General features: G+C 37.8%; 1 protein-coding gene and 3 pseudogenes across 1 annotated transcript; all 4 read left to right on the forward strand.

Moving 5' to 3' along the window:
• The first annotated feature begins 926 nt into the window (after window positions 1–926).
• LOC113905170 lies at window positions 927–1,849 on the forward strand (annotated as a pseudogene).
• A 14,356-nt stretch (window positions 1,850–16,205) lies between these two features.
• Window positions 16,206–17,150, forward strand: LOC113904683 (olfactory receptor 5F1-like). The gene has a single exon (XM_027561792.1). It carries the CDS (start codon window positions 16,206–16,208, stop codon window positions 17,148–17,150), a length of 945 nt encoding a protein of 314 aa, XP_027417593.1.
• Window positions 17,151–19,783: 2,633 nt separating this feature from the next.
• Window positions 19,784–20,594, forward strand: LOC113906048 (annotated as a pseudogene).
• A 1,552-nt stretch (window positions 20,595–22,146) lies between these two features.
• On the forward strand, window positions 22,147–22,964 carry LOC113906049 (annotated as a pseudogene).
• The last annotated feature ends 3,062 nt before the right edge of the window (window positions 22,965–26,026 follow it).

Genomic DNA, 26,026 nt, shown 5'->3' on the forward strand with positions numbered 1-26,026 from the left:
TGGCGTGCTGCAGTTCATGGGATCACAAAGAGTTGGACACGACTGAGTGACTGAACTGAACTGAACTGAACCGAAAGACCTCAAAATTATCTAATTACCTTTCAAGGCCCAACATGTAAAATATAAGTAGAGTTGCTAAGTTTGCTGGGGACCAGCCATAATGAGGTTGAAGACATGTTACATCAAATTCTTATTTATTTCATATTCTAAACTTCAAGTGAACATATGACTTGCTATGATGTTTTATTTATACTATAGACTTCTGTGGTATATCACATGGAATTTGCATGTTGATGGCAAGAACATATTTCTTGTTTTTCTGATGAAAGTTTGAGTCTCTTTCTTACAGAGTGGTCTGGAGCATGGTGGTGGTGGGAGAGGGTGGTACTGAACTGGGCCTGGCAGTGGAGTCTTAGTGATCACAGTGTCCTTTGATTACCTGAGATGCAACTCACAAGAGAAACACCAAAGAAAACATGAAAAAAAACATATAAAAATTGAAAATTAAGATGCTCAAGGCAGAAAAATACAAATAAAAAGCTAATAGAAACCAAATTGATCAGGAAAGAGAAGCATTTTTCAGAAGAAAATGCCCCCATTTCCTACAGCAATTCTTATCCTGAAAATAGGCTACATAACATATTTTTTTTTGCTTTTGTTATTGTCTATTTTACTGTTACTCATAAACCCATAATCTTTATTGTGAGCCAAAAGAAAGAGTCTAAGATTATTTTCTACTTTACATTGTGGTATTTTAGGATGCTGCATTTGATTTATTAACAAAAATATAAAAAAGGGGGGGTAGCTATCATGTGAATTAATTTGAAATCATCAAATTATTTTGTCCAGTTTTTGCTGGACACTGTGCATCTGAGTGACTTTAAGCATTTTATTCACAGATGGAATTCAGAGGGTAAAATCCACCAGAGTGGAACCAGACTACATTGATGGAATTCATCTTGCTTGGCTTTTCTGATATTCCTGACCTACAAGGATTCTTTTTGGGGTGTTTTTGATCATGTATATGATTATTCTGATGGGAAATAGTCTCATTATCATAATAAACAAGATGGATCCTTCCTTCCAGACGTGCATATATTTTTTCCTAGGGAATTTTTCTTCCTTGGAAATATGTTATGTATCAGTCATTGTCCCCAGGTTATTAACAGATCTTAGTAGACAAACTAGAAATATAGCCTTTCTAGCCTGTGCTGCTCAAATGTATTTCTTTCTGGTGTTTGGAGCCACTGAGTGCCTTCTTCTGACTTCAATGGCTTATGACAGCTATGTCGTCATTTGCAACCCACTGCTCTACCCTCTCCTCATGAACAGTAGGCTGTGTGTCCAACTGGCCACAGGCTGTTGGGTCAGTGGAGTTCCAGTGCATAGTGTTAACCTACCAGATCTTTTCTCTACCCTTCTGTGGCTCTAACCAGTCTAATTACTTCTGTGATGTACATCCAGTGCTTAAGCTTGCCCTTGGGGACACTTTTATGTTTGAGATATTGTTTTATGTAATTGCTATTCTAGTTGTCACTATTCCATTTATGTTAATTCTTGGATCTTACGTGAGAATAATTGAGACCATCTTGAAGCTGCCTTCAGCCACTGGGCGAGCCAAGGCCTCTCCACTCATTCTTCCTATCTCATGGTTGTGGCTTTATTCTTTGGATCAGGACTCATTACATATTTAAGACCAAAGTCCAGTCATTTTATAGGAATGGACAAATTTCTCTCTCTTTTTTATACCATTGTCACACCAACATTTAACCCAGTGATATATTGTTTGAGAAATAAGGATGTTATGGAGGCTTTGAGAGAATTCTTACTGAAATTGATTGTACTGTGATTTAAAAATATTAATTCATAAAATTTGTTTCTTATTCATTACAGTCTCCACTCAATAATTTCTGTTACTTTATCATTAGCTGTCACTTAATATTTTAGATAAATGATTTATAATGTTTATATTACATAATATGATGTTATTTTAAACAGAAAATTAATCCCAAACTCTATTAAGGATATTGATAACTCTGATATAACACATAGCATTTATTAATGGGTCTTGTTACTGTTGTTGCTTTTTAATTTTGCAGAATATTGCCTATGTTTCTCTTTCCAATGAAATTATTCAGCTTTCTTTTTCTAATCCCAGCGTATAGCCTGAAAACTAATAGGCATCAAATTAGCTTTATTAGATTAAAAAACTAAAAGCATGATATAGCAGGCCTGGTATTTTTTTTTTTTAAGGGGATTATACCTGTTTTTTATTTATTTTTTTAATTTTATTTTTAAACTTTACAAATTGTATTCGTTTTGCCAAATATCAAAATGAATCTGCCACAGGTATACATGTGTTTCCCATCCTGAACCCTCCTCCCTCCTCCCTCCCCATACCATCCCTCTGGGTCGTCCCAGTGCTCTAGCCCCAAGCATCCAGTATCATGCATCAAACCTGGACTGGCAACTCGTTTCATACATGATATTATACATGTTTCAATGCAATTTTCCCAAATCTTCCCACCCTCTCCCTCTGCAACAGAGTCCATAAGACTGTTCTATACATCAGTGTCTCTTTTGCTGTCTCGTGCACAGGGTTATTGTTACCATCTTTCTAAATTCCATATATATACATTAGTATACTGTATTGGTGTTTTTCTTTCTGGCTTACTTCACTCTGTATAATAGGCTCCAGTTTCATCCACCTCATTAGAATGGATTCAAATGTATTCTTTTTAATGGCTGAGTAATACTCCATTGTGTATATGTACCACTGCTTTCTTATCCATTCATCTGCTGACGGACATCTAGGTTGCTTCCATGTCCTGGCAATTATAAACAGTGCTGCAATGAACATTGGGGTACACGTGTCTCTTTCCCTTCTGGTTTCCTCAGTGTGTATGCCCAGCAGTGGGATTGCTGGATCATAAGGCAGTTCTATTTCCAGTTTTTTAAGGAATCTCCACACTGTTCTCCAATAGTGGCTGTACTAGTTTGCATTCCCACCAACAGTGTAAGGGGGTTCCCTTTTCTCCACATCCTCTCCACCATTTATTGCTTGTAGACTTTTGGATCACACCCATTCTGAAGTCTGTCTTTTCACCTTGCTAATAGTTTCCTTTGATGTGTAGAAGCTTTTAAGTTTAATTAGGTCCCATTTGTTTATTTTTGCTTTTATTTCCAATATTCTGGGAGGTGGGTCATAGAGGATCCTGCTGTGATGTATGTCAGAGAGTGTTTTGCCTATGTTCTCCTCTAGGAGTTTTATAGTTTCTGGTCTTATGTTTAGATCTTTAATCCATTTTGAGCTTATTTTTGTGTATGGTGTTAGAAAGTGTTCTAGTTTCATTCTTTTACAAGTGGTTGACCAGATTTCCCAGCACCACTTGTTAAAGAGATTGTCTTTAACCCATTGTATATTCTTGCCTCCTTTGTCAAAGATAAGGTGTCCATATGTGCGTGGATTTATCTCTGGGCTTTCTATTTTGTTCCATTGATCTATATTTCTGTCTTTGTGCCAGTACCATACTGTCTTGATAACTGTGGCTTTGTAATAGAGCCTGAAGTCAGGTAGATTGATTCCTCCAGTTCCGTTCTTCTTTCTCAAGACAGCCTTGGCTATTCGAGGTTTTTTGTGTTTACATACAAATTGTGAAATTATTTGTTCTAGCTCTGTGAAGAATACTGTTGGTAGCTTGATAGGGATTGCATTGAATCTATAAATTGCTTTGGGTAATATACTCATTTTCACTTTATTGATTCTTCCAATCCATGAACATGGTATATTTCTCCATCTATTAGTGTCCTCTTTGATTTCTTTCACCAGTGTTTTATAGTTTTCTATGTATAGGTCTTTAGTTTCTCTAGGTAGATATATTCCTAAGTATTTTATTCTTTCCGTTGCAATGGTGAATGGAATTGTTTCCTTAATTTCTCTTTCTGTTTTCTCATTATTAGTGTATAGGAATGTAAGGGATTTCTGTGTGTTGATTTTATATCCTGCAACTTTACTATAATCATTGATTAGTTCTAGTAATTGTCTGGTGGAGTCTTTAGGGTTTTCTATGTAGAGGATCATGTCTTCTGCAAATAGTGAGATTTTTACTTCTTCTTTTCCAATTTGGATTCCTTGTATTTCTTTTTCTGCTCTGATTGCCGTGGCCAAAACTTCCAAAACTATGTTGAATAGTAATGGTGAAAGTGGGCACCCTTGTCTTGTTCCTGACTTTAGAGGAAATGCTTTCAATTTTTCACCATTGAGGATAATGTTTGCTGTGGGTTTGTCATATATAGCTTTTATTATGTTGAGGTATGTTCCTTCTATTCCTGCTTTCTGGAGAGTTTTTATCATAAATGGATGTTGAATTTTGTCAAAGGCTTTCTCTGTGTCTATTGAGATAATCATATGGTTTTTATTTTTCAATTAGTTAATGTGGTGTATTACACTGATTGATTTGTGGATATTGAAGAATCCTTGCATCCCTGGGATAAAGCCCACTTGGTCATGGTGTATGATCTTTTTAATGTGTTGTTGGATTCTGATTGCTAGAATTTTGTTAAGGATTTTTGCATCTATGTTCATCAGTGATATTGGCCTGTAGTTTTCTTTTTTTTGTGGGATCTTTGTCAGGTTTTGGTATTAAGGTGATGGTGGCCTCATAGAATGAGTTTGGAAGTTTAACTTCCTCTGCAATTTTCTGGAAGAGTTTGAGTAGGATAGGTGTTAGCTCTTCTCTAAATTTTTGGTAGAATTCAGCTGTGAAGCCGTCTGGACCTGGGCTTTTGTTTGCTGGAAGATTTTTTATTACAGTTTCAATTTCCGTGCTTGTGATGGGTCTGTTAAGATTTTCTATTTCTTCCTGGTCGAGTTTTGGAAAGTTGTACTTTTCTAAGAATTTGTCCATTTCTTCCACGTTGTCCATTTTATTGGCATATAATTGTTGATAGTAGTCTCTTATGATCCTTTGTATTTCTGTGTTGTCTGTTGTGATCTCTCCATTTTCATTTCTAATTTTATTGATTTGATTTTTCTCCCTTTGTTTCTTTGTGAGTCTGGCTAATGGCTTGTCAATTTTATTTATCCTTTCAAAGAACCAGCTTTTGGCTTTGTTGATTTTTGCTATGGTCTCTTTTGTTTCTTTTGCATTTATTTCTGTCCTAATTTTTAAGATTTCTTTCCTTCTACTAACCCTGGGGGTCTTCATTATTCCTTTTCTAGTTGCTTTAGGGGTAGAGTTAGGTTATTTATTTGACTTTTTTCTTGTTTCTTGAGGTATGCCTGTATTGCTATGAACTTTCCCCTTAGGACTGCTTTTACAGTGTCCCACAGGTTTTGGGTTGTTGTGTTTTCATTTTCATTCATTTCTATGCAAATTTTGATTTCTTTTTTGATTTCTTCTGTGATTTGTTGGTTATTCAGCAGCATGTTGTTCAGCCTCCATATGTTGGCATTTTTAATAGTTTTTCTCCTGTAATTGAGATCTAATCTTACTGCATTGTGGTCAGAAAAGATGCTTGGAATGATTTCTATTTTTTGAATTTACCAAGGCTAGATTTATGGCCCAGGATGTGATCTATCCTGGAGAAGGTTCCATGTGCACCTGAGAAAAAGGTGAAATTCATTGTTTTGGGATGAAATGTCCTATAGATATCAATTAGGTCTAACTGGTCTATTGTATCACTTAAAGTTTGTGTTTCCTTGTTAATTTTCTGTTTAGTTGATCTATCCATAGGTGTGAGTGGAGTATTAAAGTCTCCCACTATTGTTGTGTTATTGTTAATTTCTCCTTTCATACTTGTTAGCATTTGTCTTACATACTGCGGTGCTCCCATGTTGGGTGCATATATATTTATAATTGTTATATCTTCTTCTTGGATTGATCCTTTGATCATTATGTAGTGACTATCTTTGTCTCTTTTCACAGCCTTTGTTTTAAAGTCTATTTTATCTGATATGAGTATTGCTACTCCTGCTTTCCTTTGGTCCCTATTTGCATGGAAAATCTTTTTCAAGCCCTTCACTTTGAGTCTGTATGAGTCCCCTGTTTTGAATTGGGTCTCTTGTAGACAACATAAGTAGAGGTCTTGTTTTTGTATCCATTCAGCCAGTCTTTGTCTTTTGGTTGGGGCATTCAACCCATTTACGTTTAAGGTAATTACTGATAAGTATGATCCCATTGCCATTTACTTTATTGTTTTGGGTTTGAATTTGTACACAATTTTTGTGTTTCCTGTCTAGAGAGTATCCTTTAGTATTTGTTGGAGAGCTGGTTTGGTGGTGCAGAATTCTCTCAGCTTTTGCTTGTCTGAAAAGCTTTTGATTTCTCCTTCATACTTGAATGAGATCCTTGCTGAGTACAATAATCTGGGCTGTAGGTTATTTTCTTTCATGTCTTGCCATTCCCTCCTGGCTTGAAGAGTTTCTATTGAAAGATCAGCTGTTATCCTTATGGGAATTCCCTTGTTTGTTATTTGTTGTTCTTCCTTTGCTGCTTTTAATATTTGTTCTTTGTGTTTGATCTTTGTTAATTTGATTAATATGTGTCTTGGGGTGTTTCGCCTTGGGTTTATCCTGTTTGGGACTCTCTGGGTTTCTTGGGCTTGGGTGATTATTTCCTTCCCCATTTTAGGGAAGTTTTCAACTATTATCTCCTCAAGTATTTTCTCATGGTCTTTCTTTTTGTCTTCTTCTGGGACCCCTATGATTCGAATGTTGTAGCCTTTAATATTGTCCTGGAGGTCTCTGAGATTGTCCTCATTTCTTTTAATTTTTTTTTCTTTTATCCTCTCTGATTCATTTATTTCTGCCATTCTATCTTCTAATTCACTAATCCTATCTTGTGCCTCTGTTATTCTACTATTTGTTGCCTCCAGAGTTGAGCACCATTTGTTCAGCACCATTAATAAAACATCTATGTTAAAGATGAAAAGTTTCTCTACCATGAGGATCACCCAGAGAGATTCACAACATTACATGGAGAAGAGAAGAGGGAGGAGGGAGTTAGAGGTGACCCGAATGAGATGAGGTGGAATCAATAGTGGAGAGAGTGGGCTAGCCAGTAGTCACTTCCTTATGTGCACTCCACAACTGGACCGCTCAGAGATGTTCACGGAGTTATACAGAGAAGAGAAGAAGGAGGAAGGAGACAGAGGTGGCCAGAAGGATAAAAGGGGGGGGGAATGAAAAGGAGGGAGACAGATCCAGCCAGTAATCAGTTCCCTAAGTGTTCTCCACCGTCTGGAACATACAGAAATTCACAGAGTTGGGTAGAGTAGAGAGGGGTTAGGGAGGAGACACAGGCGACCTGGTGGAGAAAAAGGAGAGTCTAAAGGGAGAGAGAACAGTTAAGCCAGTAATCTCGTTTCCTAGTGAAAAATGGGTACTGAAGATTGGGTTCTTAAAGGTATAAAATTGGTAACAAATACATAAAAGCAAAAATTAAAAATCTAGAGTAGAGTTTGGAATTTTAAAAATACGATGTTAAAGAAAAGAAGAAGGAAAAGAAAGAGAGAAAAAACGAGCAAACAAAAACAAACAAGGTCGCGAAAATTATAAAGAAAATATAGGTACAAAATTGATAACTAATACTAAAAAGCAAAAGTTAAAAGTCTAGAGTAGAGTTTGGAATTTCAAAAATACAATGTTAAAAAAAAGAAGAAGAAAAATAAAGAGAGAAAAAAAATGTTGCAAAAATTATAAAGAAAATACACGTACAAAATTGATATCAAATACCAAAAGACATAAATTAAAAATCTAGAGTAGAGTTTGGAATTTCAGATATACAATGTTATATAAAAGAAGAAGAGAAAGAAACAGAGAAAAAAAAAGTCACAGAAATTATAAAAAAACTATAGGTACAAAATTGATAACAAATATCAAAAAGATAAAATTAAAAATCTAGAGTAGAGTTTGGAATTTCAAAACTACAATGTTAAAGAAAAGAAGAAAAAAAAACAAGGTCAAAAAATTATAAAATATATATATATGAAGTTTGCTGAGGAAAACAAAATAAAGTCTTTTTTTTTTTTTCAAAGTAATAGGTTATAAAAGTGAAAATTAAAGGAATAATAGAGGACTTAAATTTTTTTTTACATTAAAAAAAAAGAAAGAAAGAATGATCGTAAAAATAGTAAAAATATATCGAGGACTTTCTCTGGTTTTGTTGTGAGTATTGTGGGTTCAGCTCATTTTTGGCTAGTTCCTTGGTCCGACTTTTATTTCTCAAGATCTCTAGGCCCCTTCCTATGTAATCGGTAGTAACAACAGGGTTTTAATCTATTGCCTGTAGCTTCCAAGGCGGTTCCCTCTGTTATAGCTTCTTCTGTTTGCTGGACTCTTCAGTGTCTGGTTTCCGCCCTGACACAAAGGGGATGGTGGAGGACACTTTTTTTTTTTTTGCTTTCTTTCTTTTTAGGCTCACTTTTTCAGTTGTGCTGTGGGGAGGGAGGGAGGGATGCTGCAAACAAGTAACACTGGCGTGTGCTAACAGTGCCTCAGCCACATTGGGTCTGCCCCCAGTCACAGCGCGTGTAGCCTCCCTGCCCACACTGCTCAGGCCTTAGGTTGTTCTGCCAGGAACCATCCGTGGCTGGCCCTGGGCTGCCTGCACCTCCCAGGTCCAAGCTGCTCAGGTTCAGGCACTCAGGTAGTCCTCAGAGGCACAGACTTGGTTGGGCCTGCGTTTTGTGCCCTTCCCAGGTCCAAGCAGCTCAGGTGATGAGGTGTTTAGTGAGCACGATTGCTGCAACTTATCACCTCCCCCGCCACTCAGTTATCTAGGTGTACAACGGGCGCACCTTCTCAGGCAGATGTTGACCATCCAGACCCCCAAGAACTTTTAGGTAGCAAAGAAGCCTGCTTACAGTTTTATAGATAATGTCTCTCTGGGGCTGCAATTGCCCCCCTTCCGGCCCTGGCTGTGTGTCACCGGAGGGGGAAGGTCTGCAGCCGGCTATCTCTGTTCAGTCCTTTGCACTGGCCTGGTGGTGTCTTAGGTTAGGGCTGGCTTTTCATGTGATAGATATCCCACAGTCTGGTTTGCTAGCCCAGATTATTTCACTCAGATAGCGCTCAGGGTATTCAGGCCAGGTCCTTACTCTAAGCGATGCAGCCCGTGCCGTGCCTCCCTGCCCAGCCCCCGCTTGCTAATGGCATGTGCAGGTGTCTGCACTGCTTCTCCGCTGGGGGAGTAACCGTAGGGCTCACAATCTGTGAGTTTTAATTGTTTATTTATTTTTTCTCCCTGTTATGTTGCCCTCTGTGCTTCCAAAGCTAGGCACAGATTCAGCAGTGAGAAGGTTTCCTGATGTTTGGAAAATTCTTTCTTTTTAAGACTCCCTTCCTGGGACAGAACTCCATCCCTTCCTCTTTTGTCTCTTTTTTTGTCTTTTATATTTTTTCCTACCTCCTTTCGAAGACTTGGGTTGCTTTTCTGGGAGCCTGATGTCCTCTGCCGGCATTCAGAAGTTGTTTTGTGGAATTTACTTGGCTTTTAAATGCTCTTTTGATGAATTTGTGGGGGAGAAAGTGTTCTCCCCGTCCTACTCCTCTGCTATCTTGGCTCCTCCCCGCCAGGCCTGGTATTGATAGTCTCATTAAAAGATGTGTGTCTGAGCAAAAATTATGACATCATATTCGATACATAAAATGTTAACTCATTGGCAGTTGTACCTCTGCTGACTGTACAGAACAACAGAAAGAAGCAAAGATCATTTGTTGCATTTATTTCTGAGAAAGGTTTTCCAAATTTTCCATATATACTGGTAGGGCATCTTCAGATACTGGTTTCTGAATATAACTTTCATGTCAGAACATAGTACCTGCATAAGAAGAATATAGTTTTCTAGGAGAACCATTATTCTGATTGATAGAGGGTAGAAAAGAGAGATTTTCCAGCCATGGCTGGCTCGTCGACCTCTTGAATATAAGATCATTCCAGGAAAGATTTCCTTCAACATAACGTGAAAAGGAAGCTTTCCCAAATTTGATTCCCTGGTTTTGACCACTTATTCAGGCTCAAAAATCTTACTTTTAACTGGGTGACTTGCTCTGAACATGCTTTTTAACATTCTGTCTTTTATTATTTGCTTTGAGATATCCTTATTTTCCTCACTGAGGCTGGTGACTGAAGCCATGAAATTGAAAGATGCTTGCTCCTTGGAAAGAAAGCTATAACAAACCTAGTTCAGTTCAGTTCAGTCGCTCAGTCGTGTCCGACTCTTTGTGACCCCATGAATCACAGCATGCCAGGCCTCCCTGTCCATCACCAACTGCCAGAGTTCACTGAGACTCACATCCATTGAGTCAGTGATGCCATCCAGCCATCAAATCCTCTGTCGTCCCCTTCTCCTCTACCCCCAATCCCTCGCAGCATCAGAGTCTTTTCCAATGAGTCAACTCTTCGCATGAGGTGGCCAAAGTACTGGAATTTCAGCTTTAGCATCATTCCTTCCAAAGAAATCCCAGGGCTGATCTCCTTCAGAATGGACTGGTTGGATCTCCTTGCAGTCCAAGAGACTCTCAAGAGTCTTCTCCAACACCACATTTCAAAAGCATCAATTCTTCGGCACTCAGCCTTCTTCACAGTCCAACTCTCACATCCATACATGACCATAGGAAAAACCATAGCCTTGACTAGACGAACCTTTGTTGGCAAAGTAATATCTCTGTTTTTAATATGCTATCTAGGTTTGTCATAACTTTTCTTCCAAGGAGTAAGCATCTTTTAATTTCATGGCTGCAATCACCATCTGTAGTGATTTTGGAGCCCCAAAAAATAAAGTCTGACACTGTTTCCACTGTTTCCCCATCTATTTCCCATGAAGTGGTGGGACCGGATGCTATGATCTTCATTTTCTGAATGTTGAGCTTTAAGCAAACTTTTTCACTCTCCACTTTCATCAAGAGGCTTTTTAGTTCCTCTTCAATTTCTGCCATAAGGGTGGTGTCATCTGCATATCTGAGGTTATTGATATTTCTCCCGACATCTTGATTCCAGCTTGGGTTTCTTCCAGTCCAGAGTTTCTCATGAGGTACTCTGCATAGAAGTTAAATAAGCAGGTGACAATATACAGCCTTGACATACTCCTTTTCCTATTTGGAACTAGTCTGTTGTTCCATCTCCAATTCTAACTGTTGCTTCCTGACCTGCATACAAAGTTCTCAAGAGGCAGATCAGGTGATCTGGTATTCCCATCTCTTTCAGAATTTCCCACAGTTTATTGTGATCCACACAGTCAAAGGCTTTGGCATAGTCAATAAAGCAGAAATAGATGTTTTTCTGGAACTCTCTTGTTTTTTCCATGATCCAGCGGATGTTGGCAATTTGATCTCTGGTTCCTCTGCCTTTTCTAAAACTAGCTTGAACATCAGGAAGTTCATGGTTCACATATTGCTGAAGCCTGGCTTGGAGAATTTTGAGCACTACTTTACTAGCGTGTGAGATGAGTGCAATTGTGCGGTAGTTTGAGCATTCTTTGGCATTGCCTTTCTTTGAGATTGGAATCAAAACTGACCTTTTCCAGTCCTGTGGCCACTGCTGAGTTTTCCAAATTTGCTGGCATATTGAGTTCAGTGCTTTCACAGCATCATCTTTCAGGATTTGAAATAGCTCAACTGGAATTCCATCACCTCTACTAGCTTTGTTCATAGTGATGCTTTCTAAGGCCCACTTGACTTCACATTCCAGGATGTCTGGCTCTAGGTCAGTGATCACACCATCGTGATTATCTGGGTCGTGAAGATCTTTTTTGTACAGTTCTTCTGTGTATTCTTGCCATCTCTTCTTAATATCTTCTGCTTCTGTTAAGTCCATATCATTTCTGTCCTTTATTGAGCCCATCTTTGCATGAAATGTTCCCGTGGTATCTCTAATTTTCTTGAAGAGATCTCTAGTCTTTCCCATTCTGTTGTTTTGCTCTATTTCTTTGCATTGATCACTGAAGAAGGCTTTCTTTTCTCTTCTTGCTATTATTTGGAACTCTGCATTCAGATGTTTATATCTTTCCTTTTCTCCTTTGCTTTTCGCTTCCCTTCTTTTCGCAGCTATGTGTAAGGCCTCCCCAGACAGCCATTTTGCATTTTTGCATTTCTTTTCTATGAGAATGGTCTTGATCCCTGTCTCCTGTACAATGTCACGGACTTCATTCCATAGTTCATCAGGCGCTCTATCTATCAGATCTAGGCCCTTAAATCTATTTCTCACTTCCACTGTATAATCATAAGGGATTTGATTTAGGTCATACCTGAATGGTCTAGTGGTTTTCCCTACTTTCTTAAATTTAAGCCTGAATTTGGCAATAAGGAGTTCATGATCTGAGCCACAGTCAGCTCCTGTCCTTGTTTTTGCTGACTGTATAGAGCTTCTCCATCTTTGGCTGCAAAGAATATAATCAATCTGATTTTGGTGTTGACCATCTGGTGATGTCCATGTATAGAATCTTCTCTTGTGTTGTTGGAAGAGGGTGTTTGTTATGACCAGTGCATTTTCTTGGAAAAACTCTATTAGTCTTTGCCCTGCTTCATTCCGTATTCCAAGGCCAAATTTGCCTGTTACTCCAGGTGTTTCTTGACTTCCTACTTTTGCATTCCAGTCCCCTATAATGAAAAGGACATCTTTTTTGGGTGTTAGTTCTAAAAAGTCTTGTAGGTCTTCGTACAACCATTCAACTTCAGCTTCTTCAGCATTACTGGTTGGGGCATAGACTTGGATTACTGTGATATTGAATGGTTTGCCTTGTAAATGAACAGAGATCATTCTGTCATTTTTGAGATTGCATCCAAGTACTGCATTTTGGACTCTTTTGTTGACCATGATGGCTACTCCATTTCTTCTGAGGGATTCCTGTCCACAGTAGTAGATATAATGACAAACCTAGAGAAGTATTAAAAAGCAAAGACATCACTGTATTGACTGAGGTACATATAGTCAAAGCTATGGTTTTTCCAGCAGTCATGTATGGATGTGAGAGTTAGACCATAAAGAAGGCTAGGTGCTGAAGAGTTGATACCTTCTAATTGTTGTGCTCAAGAAGACTCTTGAGAGTCCTTTGGCCTGCAAAGAGAGCAAACCAGTCAATTCTAAAGGAAGTCAATGCTGAATATTCATTAGAAGAACTGATGATGAAGCTGAAGTTACAATACTTTGGCCACCTAATGAGAAGAAACTCATTGGAAAAATCCCTGATGCTGGGAATTATTGCGTTTAGGAGGAGAAGGGGGCAAGAGAGGATTAGATGGTTGGATGGCATCACAGACTCAACAGACATGAGTTTAAACAAACTCTGGGAGATAGTAAAGGATGGGGAAACCTGGCATGCTGCAGTCCATGGGTTGCAGAGTCGGTCACAGCTGTGTGACTGAACAACAACGTAGGATATTAAATATAGCTCCTTGTGTGTATATACGCATGCACATGTGCACACACATGCGTGCACACACACACATACTAGGACCTTGCTGGTCATCTATTTTGCAAATAATAGTTTGTATCTGCTAATCCTAAACTCCAAATTTGCCCCCCCTACCCTTTTTCTCCTTGTGTAACTATACATTTGTTTTCTATGTTTGTGAGTCTCTCTGTTTTGTAAATAAGTTCATTTGTGTCATTTTTTTAGATTCCACATATAAATGATATCATACCATATTTGGATATTTGTCTTTCTCTTTATGACTTGCTTCATTTAATATGATAATCTCTAGGTCAGTCCATGTTGCTGTGAATGGTATTATTTTATTCTTTTTTATGGCTAATATTCCATTGTATATATGTACCATTATTTTTATCCATTCATCTGTCAACAGACATTAAGATTGCTTTCATGACTAGCTATTGTAAATAGTACTACTAAGAACATAAGGGAGCATATATCTTTTCTAATTATAGTTTTATTCAGATATATATCCAGGATTGTGATTGCTGGATTATATGGCAATTCTATTTTCGATTTTTAAGGAACCTCAATAAGTTTTCCACAGTGGCTGCACCAGTTTGCATTCCCACCAGCAATGTACTAGGATCACCTTTTATCCATAAGATCTCTAGCATTTATTATTTGTAGATTTTTTTTAATGATGGCTATTTGATTGGTGTGAGGTGATACTTCATTGTAGCTTTGATTTACCTTTCACTAACGACTATTGTTATTGAGCATCTTTTCATGTGCCTGTTGGCCATCTGTATGTTTTCTTTGTAGAAATGTCTAATCAGGTCTTCTGTCAATTTTTTCTTGGATTGTTTACTGTTTTGTTGTGTTGTTGTGATTGAGTTATATGGGCTGTTTGTATACTTTGGAAATTAAGCCCTGGTCATTTGCATGGTTTGCATAAGTTTTTACCCAGTCCTAGGTTGTCTTTTCATTTTGCTTATGGTTTCTTATGCTGGAAAAAATTTACATGTTTCATTAGATCCTATTTATTTACTTTGATTTTTAGTTCTATTACCTTGGAGATTGAACAAAGAATATGTTGCCATGATTTATTATTTCTCAATACAAATAGACTCTCTCTTCATATGTACACATAGTGTGATTCATTTCTCTTTGTGATATGTGTTTTTGGTATGGAATACTTGTAGTTTAAATTCTTTGTAAGATCAGAATCACAGACAATTTCAACCAACAAATGTAATTACAGAATCTTAAAAATATATTTTATTTAAATATATTGTCTTATTTAATCAGAGTAGAGTATTTAAAGGGGGTTTTAAAAATAGTTGAAGTGAGTGTCATTTTCTTATTTATTTCACTCAATTACTGAGCTGGAATAAAGGTTAAACTCACTGAGACAAAGAGAGGGGTGAACACATACATGAACACACACAAACTCAAACAGAAAAGGAAAAATAATTACTTGGTAGTGGGAAATGCACCCTTTTGGAATATGCTAAATCTACAATGAAGCAATTAAACATCCAATTTAAATTAATATTTTATAAACATTGGGGAAACATTAATGTAACAAAGAAATCAATAATCACATGAGGATGCAGGATCTATATCCCGTTTGACTGTATCTAGCTGCACGTGATCTTATTTTAACTGCCTCTGAGATTAGAGTTTACACCTTTAGAGGACTGATGCCACAACCAAAACCTGTAATACCGTCCTCATGGTTACCCAACCCTCCTCAAAAAAAAAACAAATAAAAGGCAGCCGTGTGTATATGTTCAGAACGTGTCTCAGATTTTTACAAAAAGGTAATTCAAATTTTCCCTGCTTTTCATTTAATTTAGAAAATGAAAATCTCCTTTTCATTTTTGTGCCTCAACTGAGTTATTTGGCTTTCTAATAAAAAAAGAAAACAGTAAACTAGAAAAGTTAGTAATGGGAAGGATGCTGCTAAGTACTTGGTGCTGCCATTGAATAATGTGGACAGGTACAGTGTGTGCTAATATTAATTCATGGCATTAATTTGATAGTGTGCTGTGTATTGAAAGAGTCATTTGGTTTAATTTAAAACATGACAAAATCATGTTTATGAATATGGTAAATGTCAAAATGATGATTATTTGAAATGGAATTTTTTTACTGCGTGGGGAATACAGAAGCAATTTTCAAGTATTGATGCATAGATTTTATTTTATTTTTTTAATTTATTTTAATTGGAGGATAATTACTTTACATAGATTTTAGAGTTGCAGAATATGCAGAGTGGTCCTGAGGAGAAAAAAATTGCATTGAGTTAAACTCACATACCTGTTCAGACCATGGGAGAGACTTCAGCTAGAATAGTTTGGTACTTTGCATTTTGGATATAGGCTAGAAGACAAAGTATAGAATATATATATTGCATTTGCAGAAACTGAAGTGAAATATGTGTACTTGGCCCAATAATTTGAGAATCCTTCAACCCAGGTGTATTTAACACAGAGAATTGCTTAATAAATGCCAATGCTTATTCTTGGAGAAGGAAATGGCAATCCACTCCAGTATTCTTGCTTGCAAAAATCCCATGGACAGAGGAGCCTGGCGGGCTACAGTCCATGGCATCACAAAGAGTCGGACATGACTGAGCAACAATGCATGATGCTTATTCATTTGTCCACTAATTTTCCTCTTGCTTCACTTGTTCTATATATTATGCTCTGTTATCCTAGATTTTTTTCATGTGTGATTAATTTTATAGGACCTACTACTTCCTTTAAACTTTTGAGAGGAAAATATTTAGAGTGAATTCAAGTTTAAGCATAAAATTTCTGTAATAAATGGCCAGAAAAAATTATACTTTGCTCACTGAGTTCATCCTGTTGGGTTTAGCAGACTCACTGGAGTTACAGATTACCCTGTTTTGCCTTTTTTCTGTGATTTATACACTTACAGTTGTGGGGAATGTTGGGATGATCCTCTTAATCAGAGCTGATTCCCGACTTCACACACCCATGTACTTCTTCCTGGCTAACCTGTCCTTTGTGGATGTTTGTTATTCATCCACCATCACCCCAAAGATGCTGGTAGATCTATTATCAGAGAAGAAGTCCATCTCCTTTGCTGGCTGCTTTCTGCAGATGTATTTCTTTTTAGCCTTGGCCACAACTGAATGCATCCTTTTTGGGTTAATGGCCCATGACCGCTATGTGGCCATATGCAACCCTCTCCTTTACTCCTTGATCATGTCCAGGACGGTCTGCCTAAAAATGGCAGCAGGGGCTTTTACAGCAGGACTGTTGAACTCCATGGTTCTCACAAGTTGTATAAGCAGCTTTAATTTCTGCAGTTCCATTGTCATTCTTCACTTCTTCTGTGATAGCCCCCCACTTTTTAAGCTCTCCTGTTCTGACACACACCTGTATGAAAGTATCTTGTCCATTTTTGCTGGTGTGAATATCGCTGGAAGTCTGCTGGTGATCCTCACCTCCTACTGCTACATTCTCTTCTCCATCTTCCATATGCATGCAGGGGAGGGGAGGCGCAAAGCATTCTCCACATGTGCTTCTCACCTGACAGCCATCATCCTGTTCTATTCCACCTCCATCTACACTTATCTGAGACCTACTTCCAGCTACTCCCTGACTCAGGACAAAGTAGCTTCCGTGTTCTACACTGTGGTGATCCCCATGTTGAATCCTCTGATCTACAGTCTCTGGAACAGGGAAGTGAAGAAGGCTTTATGGAATGTAGTTACTAGGAAAAGGATTTCTTCATTTCTGTGATTGATTAATTTTCTGAACTAAGTAGAATATACAATTTAATTTTCAGAAACTGGATCAAGCTTATTTTCATTACAACTTAATCTGTATAATCACGTTCTGGTAATGTTCATGGACACGAGTCCTGTTAGATATAACTTATCAAACTTATGTAAGATCATGAAACTTTTTTCTAATCATTGTATGTTTTCCTATAGATTTCTAAAATGTGATTTATTCATAAAGCTGTCTTGGTTATGGAAATAAAGTGTTAAGTATATAGAGATAATTTTTGCAATGTTACATGAATCTAGTTGTGTATTATATTTGTAATTGTCAGCTTTTTTAATGTATTTTTTCAACATTTGTGATTTGTAAAGGATTGTATATATCACATGTGTGAAAATGTTTTCAATGTAGATTTCCACTTTATTGAATTAGGGTGGTAATCCTTAAATCAAAAATCAGTAATATCATTTAACTGCTATAGTAAACATGTGTACTTTCATTTCTTTATCCCCATAAACACATACTTATTCATTAAAGAATATATAGGAATTTGTTTAAATGTGTTTTGTTTAGAAAACTGCTGTCTGGTTAGAAAGCACCAATTGCAACAGCTTTTCTTCTGTTCCCATCTTTTCTTCTCAAAAGTTTCCTGTTCTCTCACATTTCCTCTCCCAGACTGATGCGCATATTATACACAAAGCCACATGCACAATCAGTCAGCTAGAGCAGAGTGTAATCAACATATAGTTCAAAGTGGGTAGATTGATCTTTGAAGGATAAAATAGACCCATATCCTTTAAAACAGTCTCAGGGATTTCCTGATTATGGAAATATTCTACCAGTCACCAATGAATCCATTAATCTGTATATTATATTAAAGGTAAGCAATAATATATAGGTGGAATGGAGTGGCATAGTAGAATTCTGGAGGAAACTGAGGGGGATTCAGGACTTGCTAAGATGCTAACCACACTTAGAACTTTTGGAGGGATATTCCCCTGGCTCTTCCCTTGTCCTTGCTGCTGAAACTGCTCCTGATAGAAGTTACAATATTCAAGTCATCTGGGATATAACAAAGCAGATCCCATGACCTGTCACACCATCCAGTGCCCTCTGCTGTCCATATAGTCCAGCTGGGTCTGATGAACATTCATGTAGGCATGTTAGAAGTTAGTGTCTCCTTCTAATTTATTTCACTTAAAAACAGAGCTTCCATGTTGGCTCAATTGTTAAAGAATTTTCCTGCAGTGCAGGAGACCTGGGTTCAGTCCCTGGGTTGGGAAGGTCCCTGGAGAAGGAAATGGCAACCAGTTCCAGTATTCTTGCCTGGAGAACTCCATGGACAAGGGAGTTCAGCAGGCTACAGACCAGGGGATCCCAAAGAGTCAGACACAACTGAGTGACTAACACATTCACTTTCAAGAACAGATCTAGACTGAAGATTAAATTCAGCCAGACAAGTGTAGGGGTACACACACACACACAAAGGGAAGAATCATAATTTGGTAGAGGATTATGTAACCATTGGAATAAGCTTAAACTTCAAAGAAAGAGAAAATTACATAGATCTTTTTTTTTTTTTAATTTGACAAATAAATAACTTTGAAATAGCAGAGAAATCAGAAGTTTCCGTATAGTGTTTAATCACATCTACTTGCACGTGATCATATTTAAATACTTCTGAGACTGCAGTTTCTGCCTTTAGAGGATTCCTGACACAATTAAAACCTATAATCAAGTCCCCATGGTTACCTAACCCTCTTTGAGGAGAACAAAATTAAAGGATAGCAATATGCATATACTCAGAATGTGTCTCAAATGTTTACAAAGTGGTAACTCAAAATGTCACTGCTTTACATTTCACTTAAAACATGAAAATTGCATTTTTTATGTTTTTTTTATGCCTCACCTGAGTTATTAGGGATTCTAGTAAAAACAAATAATAGACTAGACAAGTTAGTACTGAGAAAAATGCTGTTAAGTACTTGGTGCAGTCTCTGTCATTCACCGCCATAAATAGTTATAGTGTGTGCTACCACACGGCATTAATCTGATAGTGCACTTTGAAAGGAGAACATTTATTTGTGTGCCTTAATACACTACAATATCATCATTAAGAATATGATATATGTCAAAATATCAGTTATCTAATTGGGCTACTTTTTGCTTCCTGGAGAACACACAAATGATTTCCAAGTGACCATACATAAATTTTGGAGTTGAAGAATATAGAGAGCAGACTTAGGGAGGAAAAAAAAATGATTTCAGTTAAATCCAAATACCTGCTCAGAGAATGGAAAAAAACTTCAGCAAGAACAATTCTGTACTTTGCATTTGGATATGGACTAGAGGGGCAAGAATAGAACATAGATGCTGCATTCGAAAAGGAACCTTAGGTGATGTATGTGTATTTAGATGAGTCATTTGGGGATCCCTCAGTCCAGAATTAATAGAGCCAATTACTTAGTAAAATCCCATGCTTATTCATTTGTCTACTAATTGTCCTCTGACTCTGTTTACAGGGCTCTGTTGTCCCAGGTTTCTTTTCCCTATATGCTTTACTTTATCAATATTTCTATTTCTGGTAAATTGTGCAATGGGAAATATGCACACCCAGTTTAAGTTTAAGCATACTGTATCTGTAATCAATGGGCAGAAAAAATTGCACTTCACTCACAGAGTTCATCCTGTTGGGATTAGCAGATACATTGGAGCTACAGGTTATCCCCTTTTGCCTTTTCTTGGTGATTTACATGTTTACAGTTGTGGGAAATGTTGGGATGATCCTCTTAATCAGGACTGATTCCAAACTTCACACACCCATGTATTTCTTCCTGGCTAACCTGTCCTTTGTGGGTGTTTGTTATTCCTCTACCATCACTCCAACAATGTTGGTAGATTTATTCTCCAGGAAGAGGACAATCTCTTTTGTTGGCTGCTTTTTGCAGATGTACTTCTTTATAGCCTTTGCCACACTAAATGCATCCTTTTTGGGTTAATGGCCTATGACCGCTATGTGGCCATATGCAGCCCTCTCCTTTACTCCTTGATCATGTCCAGGATGTTCTGCATAGCAATGGCAGCAGGGGCTTTTACAGCATGTTGAACTCCATGGTAAACACCAGTTACGTAAGCAGCTTACCATTCTGCAGTTCCAATGTCATTCATCACTTCTTCTGTGACAGCACCCCCCACACACTTTTTAAGCTCTCCTGTTCTGACACACGCCTGCATGAAAGCATCTTTTCCACATTTACTGGTGTGACTATGGTCAGAACTCTGCTGGTGACCCTCACCTCCTACTCCTACATTCTCTCTCATAAAGTTGTCATCCTCCTCAACCCTCTGTGGTCCATGTTGCTCATCTCGGTCAATAAATATTCATGTAGGCATGAGGTTAGTAGTTATTTTCTCCTTCTGATTATTTTCACTCAAGAACAAATGTGGAATAAAAGTTAAAATTACTCTGCTAAGGGGGGATGGGGGATACACACAAACCCACACAGGGAAAGACAGTAGTATGGTAGTAGGTTATATACCCATTTGGACCAAGCTGCTAACACTACAAATCAAGAGGCAATTAAATAACCATTTTTAAATAAAGCAAAAACTTTAAAAAGACAGAGATCAGGAACCGTGTTATGATGATCGCACTAGTGTTTGATTCCATCTCTCTGGGTGTGATCACATTTTAATTATTTTTGAGACTGCAGCTTCTGCCTTTAGAGGATTGATTTCACAACCAAAATCTATAAACCAGTCCCCAAGTGCACCCAACTCTGTTTAAAGAGAACAAAATAAAGAAGCAGCAATGTGTATATACTCAGAAGCTGTCTCAATTTTTTACAAAGAGCTAATTCAAATTTTCACTGATTTTCATTTCATTTAAAACATGAAAACTATCTTCTTTCTATTTTTGTGCCTTAACTGATTTATTAGGGATTTTGACAAAAAAGAAAATACTTGACTAAATAAGATAGTACTGCGAAGAATGCAATAAGAGCTTGGTACTGCCATTCATTGCCGTGGACAGGTATAGTGTCTGCTACTATATGGTATTCATTTGATAGTGTGGTTTGTGATGAGAATGGTTATTGGTTTACTACAAAATCATTCTTAACAATATGCTGTGCTGTGCTTAGTCACTCAGTCATGTCTGACTCTTTGTGACCCCATGGACTGTAGCCCACCAGGCTCCTCTGTCCATGGAATTCTCCAGGCAGGCATACTGGAGTGGGTTGCCTTGCTCTCCTCTTCTAAACAATATAATACATGCCCAAATTTTGGTTATTTGAAACGGGCTGCTTTTGCTGCTTGGAGAAAACAAAAGCAATTTCCAGGTGGTGATGCATGAATTATTGAGTTTAAGAACATACAGAGTGATCTTGAGGAGAAGAAAAAAAATGTATTTGAGTTAAAATTAAGTGTCTGTTCATAAGATATGGGAGAAACTTCAGCAAGGACACATCTATATTCTATATTTTGTATGTGGGCTAGAAGAGAAAGAATACAACATAGATGCTGGATTTGCAAAAAAAAAAAAAAATTAATCTGAAATAAAATATGTGGACCTTGACCAGTCATTTTTTAATCCCTCAACCCAAATGTGATACAACTGCTTAATAAATTCCAACAGTTATTCATTTTTCTACTAACTTAACTATTATGTCAGTTTCAGTATTTACTATGCTCTATTATCCTAGGCATTATGTTTTCTATAAGCCAACCACTAAAACTCATTCATATTTGTGCTATTTCCTGTAAACTTTGGGCCTAATGCAAATTTAAGCATACTATACCTGTGACACCTAGTGTAAATTTAAGCATACTATACCTGTGACAAATGGCCAGAAAAAATTATACTCTGCTAACTGAGTTCATCCTGTTGGGCTTAGCAGACACATGGGAGCAGCAGCTTGTCCTCTTTTTCGTTTTTTCTGTGATTTACACTATGACAGTTGTGGGGAATGCTGGGATGATCCTCTTAATCAGAGCTGATTCCTGACTTCACACACCCATGTACTTCTTCCTGGCTAACCTGTCCTTTGTGGATGTTTGTTATTCATCCACCATCACCCCCAGATGCTGGTAGATCTATTATCAGAGAAGAAGTCCATCTCCTTTGCTGGCTGCTTTCTGCAGATATACTTCTTTATCCTTTTTGCCACAACTGAATGCATCCTTTTTGGGTTAATGGCCTATGACCGCTATGTGGCCATATGCAACCCTCTTCTTTACTCCTTGATCATGTCCAGGACTATCTGCCTGAAAATGGCAGCAGGGCTTTTACAGCAGGACTGTTGAACTCTGTGGTGAACACCAGTTATGTAAGCAGCTTGCCATTCTGCAGTTCCAATATCATCCATCACTTTTTCTGTGACAGCCCCCCACTTTTTAAGCGCTCCTGTTCTGACACACGCCTGTATGAAAGCATCTTTTCCACATTTGCTGGTGTGAATATGGTTGGAACTCTGCTGGTGACCCTCACCTCCTACTGCTACATTCTCTTCTCCATCTTCCGTATGCATTCAGGGGAGAGGAGGCACAAAGCGTTTTCCACATGTGCGTCTCACCTGACAGCCATCATCCTGTTCTATTCCACCTCCATCTACACTTATTTCAGACCTTCCTCCAGCTACTCCTCCAGGCACTCAGGACAAAGTGGCTTCTGTGTTCTACACAGTGGTCATCCCCATGTTGAATCCTTTGATCTACAGCCTCAGGAATAAGGAAGTAAAGACAGCTTTATGGAATGTAATTACTAGGAAAATAGTCCCTTCACTTCTGGGATTTTTTGGTGAATTTTCTGCATTAAACAGAATATGTTGAAATTTGAAAAGCTAGACTCAAATTAGTTTTTCATTAGAATATTTTCTAATTAATCAAATCCATTCATATTCACATACATGTATCCAATTAGATATAAGCAAAGTTACCAAAGTTATATATAAAACTATGGAAGTGTCATCTAATCATTCTATATTTCTTTTCGGTTCTCAGAAATAGGGGTAACTTGTAAAGAAATTTGGGTTATGAAAATAAGCAATTCAGTGTTTAGAGTCAAAATCGACAATATCACATGAAACTAGCCATGTAGAGTATTTGCAACTGTCAATTTATTTTTTCCTGATGCATGTTTTTTCACTATATATAGTTTGTGGCAGAGTGTTATATACAACATATATCAAACTTTTTAAACTTTAAAATAGATTCCAGCTTTATTTGTGGAATTATTTCCTGCAGAGTTGCTTAAGTCTAAATTCAGGATTATACTTTTAATAGCAACAGTAAACACGCCAACTATCATTTCCTTTATCCCTGGAAAAACACACATATCTGTTAAAGAAAAAAAAATATGAATTGGTGTAAAAGAGTATTATTTAAAAAACTGCTGTCTGACTTGAACGCACAAATTTATGATAGTTTTTCTTCTATTCTTTGTTTTATTCTCAAAAGTTCCCTACCCTTCTCTCACTTACTCTGTTCCAGATGACATTAGTACATAAACACAAAGACACATGCACACATACTCAGCTAATCACGTTTCAAAGGAAAATAAACAGTATCCTGTCAAGAAGGTAAAATTCAAATGGCTAAGTGTAGAAGAATAAAAACTCCAATATAAAGTAGCTGAATTTATGTGAAAATATGTAAGCTGTATAGAGTAATGTGCACATAACTTCACTGCAAATATGTAGTAGTGGTGGTAGCGTTAGTTGCTTCAGTTCAGTTCAGTCACTCAGTCGTGTCCGAACCTTTGCAACCCCATGAATCGCAGCACACCAGGCCTCCCTGTCCATCACCAACTCCCGGAGTTCACCCAGACTTACATCCATCGAGTCAGTGATGACATCCAGCCATCTCATCCTCTGTCGTCCCCTTCTCCTCCTGCCCCCAATCCCTCCCAGCATCAGAGTCTTTTCCAATGAGTCAACTCTTCGCATGAGGTGGCCAAAGTACTGGAGTTCCAGCTTCAGCATCATTTCTTCCAAGGAACACCCAGGACTGATCTCCTTTAGAATGGACTGGTTGGATCTCTTTGCAGTCCAAGGGACTCTCAAGAGTCTTCTCCAACATCACAGTTCAAAAGCATCAATTCTTCGGCACTCAGCTTTCTTCACAGTCCAACTCTCACATCCATACATGACTACTGGAAAAACCATAGCCTTGACTTGGCAAATCAATGTCTCTGCTTTTGAATATGCTATCTAAGTTGAAGTTTCACCCAATTCTTTGACACCCTATGCACTGAAGCCCATCAGGCTCCTCTCTCCAAGGGATTCTTCAGGCAAGAATACAGGAGTAGGTTGAAAATATATAATTTATTGCCACTAGATAGCTTTGTTGCCAATCTGTAGCCTTATAGAAATAATTTTAAAACAAATAGCTTTATTGAAACAATATAGGATGTAGGTCAAATGGAAAGTGTGGCACTAGAAAACAGAAATGTGGTCAGTTTTTGCTAACCTGAGATATAATTTACTACCTTGGATGGGAAATTGATGTGTACTTATGTTAGCGTTCTCTTTAAACTTTGTGATGCTAGCCCTTCTGTAGACACATTGCTATGTCTAAAACTCTGAATTTGTGAATCGGGCTCAAAGTGTTAAATCTCCTGAAATTGCGTTATCATGTTTCCCTTTGTTATAAAACAAATAAGATGTAAAAACACAATTTGTTAGTCATGGTTGCATTGTGTGTGTCAGTCATTAACTCATGGGTAAAGGAAAATAGAAAGATGAAAAATGCATACATACTTTTTATACATCTGTTTGATTATCCTCTATCTCCCTGATTTCTGACTTTATATTTTCTCCAGTCAATAGTGAGGAAGATATGGAAAACAATTCCCAGTCAAAAAAAAAAAAAAAAAATACAACTACAGAAAAAAAGAGATAAATACTTTCTCTTGGTTCTTAAATAGCTGCAATAAATAGTTTGGGTGAACCCTCTTTGTATAACAGGCACTGTGGACTCAGTCACCTGTGGCCAGGTGAGTGCATTCACATGTTAGTGCAATGGCTATGTGGAATGTGGGAGATGAGTGTGAAGAATGTTCTTAGATAATTTATGCAGAAGGAGAACAGAAAAAAAAGTAGTGCATCTGTGCTAACTTGGTTAAACTCTGATAAAGATAGGAAACTCCTGTATTTTTAAGATCTGAGTGTTCTAAAGCAGAGTATTTGCAAAGAGTTGGATGCTACTGAGTGATAAACACACACATACATCCTAATTTAAGGTGAAGCTTCATTGTAAACAGTCATTCAGGGACAGGTGGCTCTGCTATTTTTCCACTGATGACTTCCATGGCTTCTGGTGTCATTTTGTGGTTTTGCAGCCAAAATAGGGAGGAGTGGAATTCTAGGAGATGTCCTCTTGTTACTGAGTCCGAGTTTGCTCTGCTCTCCACACGACAGGCCAATGAATGAATCTGAGAGACAAGGTGTTGAGGCAAGGAAAACGACTTTATTTAGAAAGCAGCTGACCCTGAATATTCACTGGAAGGACTAATGCTGAAGCTGAAGCTCCAATACTCAGCCTGATGTGAAGAGCTGATGCATTGTAAAAGACCTTGATGCTGGGAAAGACTGAGGGCAGGAGAGGAGGGGTGACAGAGGACGAGATGGTTGGACGGCATCACTCGATTGTCACGAGTTTGAGTAAACTCAGGGAAACAGGGAAGGACAGGGGCGCCTGACGTGCTGCAGTCCATGGGGTCGCAGAGTCAGACATGACTGTGACCGAACCGTAATTGTCACATATGGTTGATTGTTCTCTCGAGGCCAGCTGTTTCCATGACATTTTCTTCAGCCATTTATTTTGGCCCTCTGGTCCTGGTCAAAATTCTCCTCCTTTGATAATTCTTGCTTTGCTGACTTTATGGCTTTGGG

This window comes from Bos indicus x Bos taurus, chromosome 15 (assembly GCF_003369695.1).
Source record: "Bos indicus x Bos taurus breed Angus x Brahman F1 hybrid chromosome 15, Bos_hybrid_MaternalHap_v2.0, whole genome shotgun sequence".
NCBI lineage: Eukaryota > Metazoa > Chordata > Mammalia > Artiodactyla > Bovidae > Bos > Bos indicus x Bos taurus.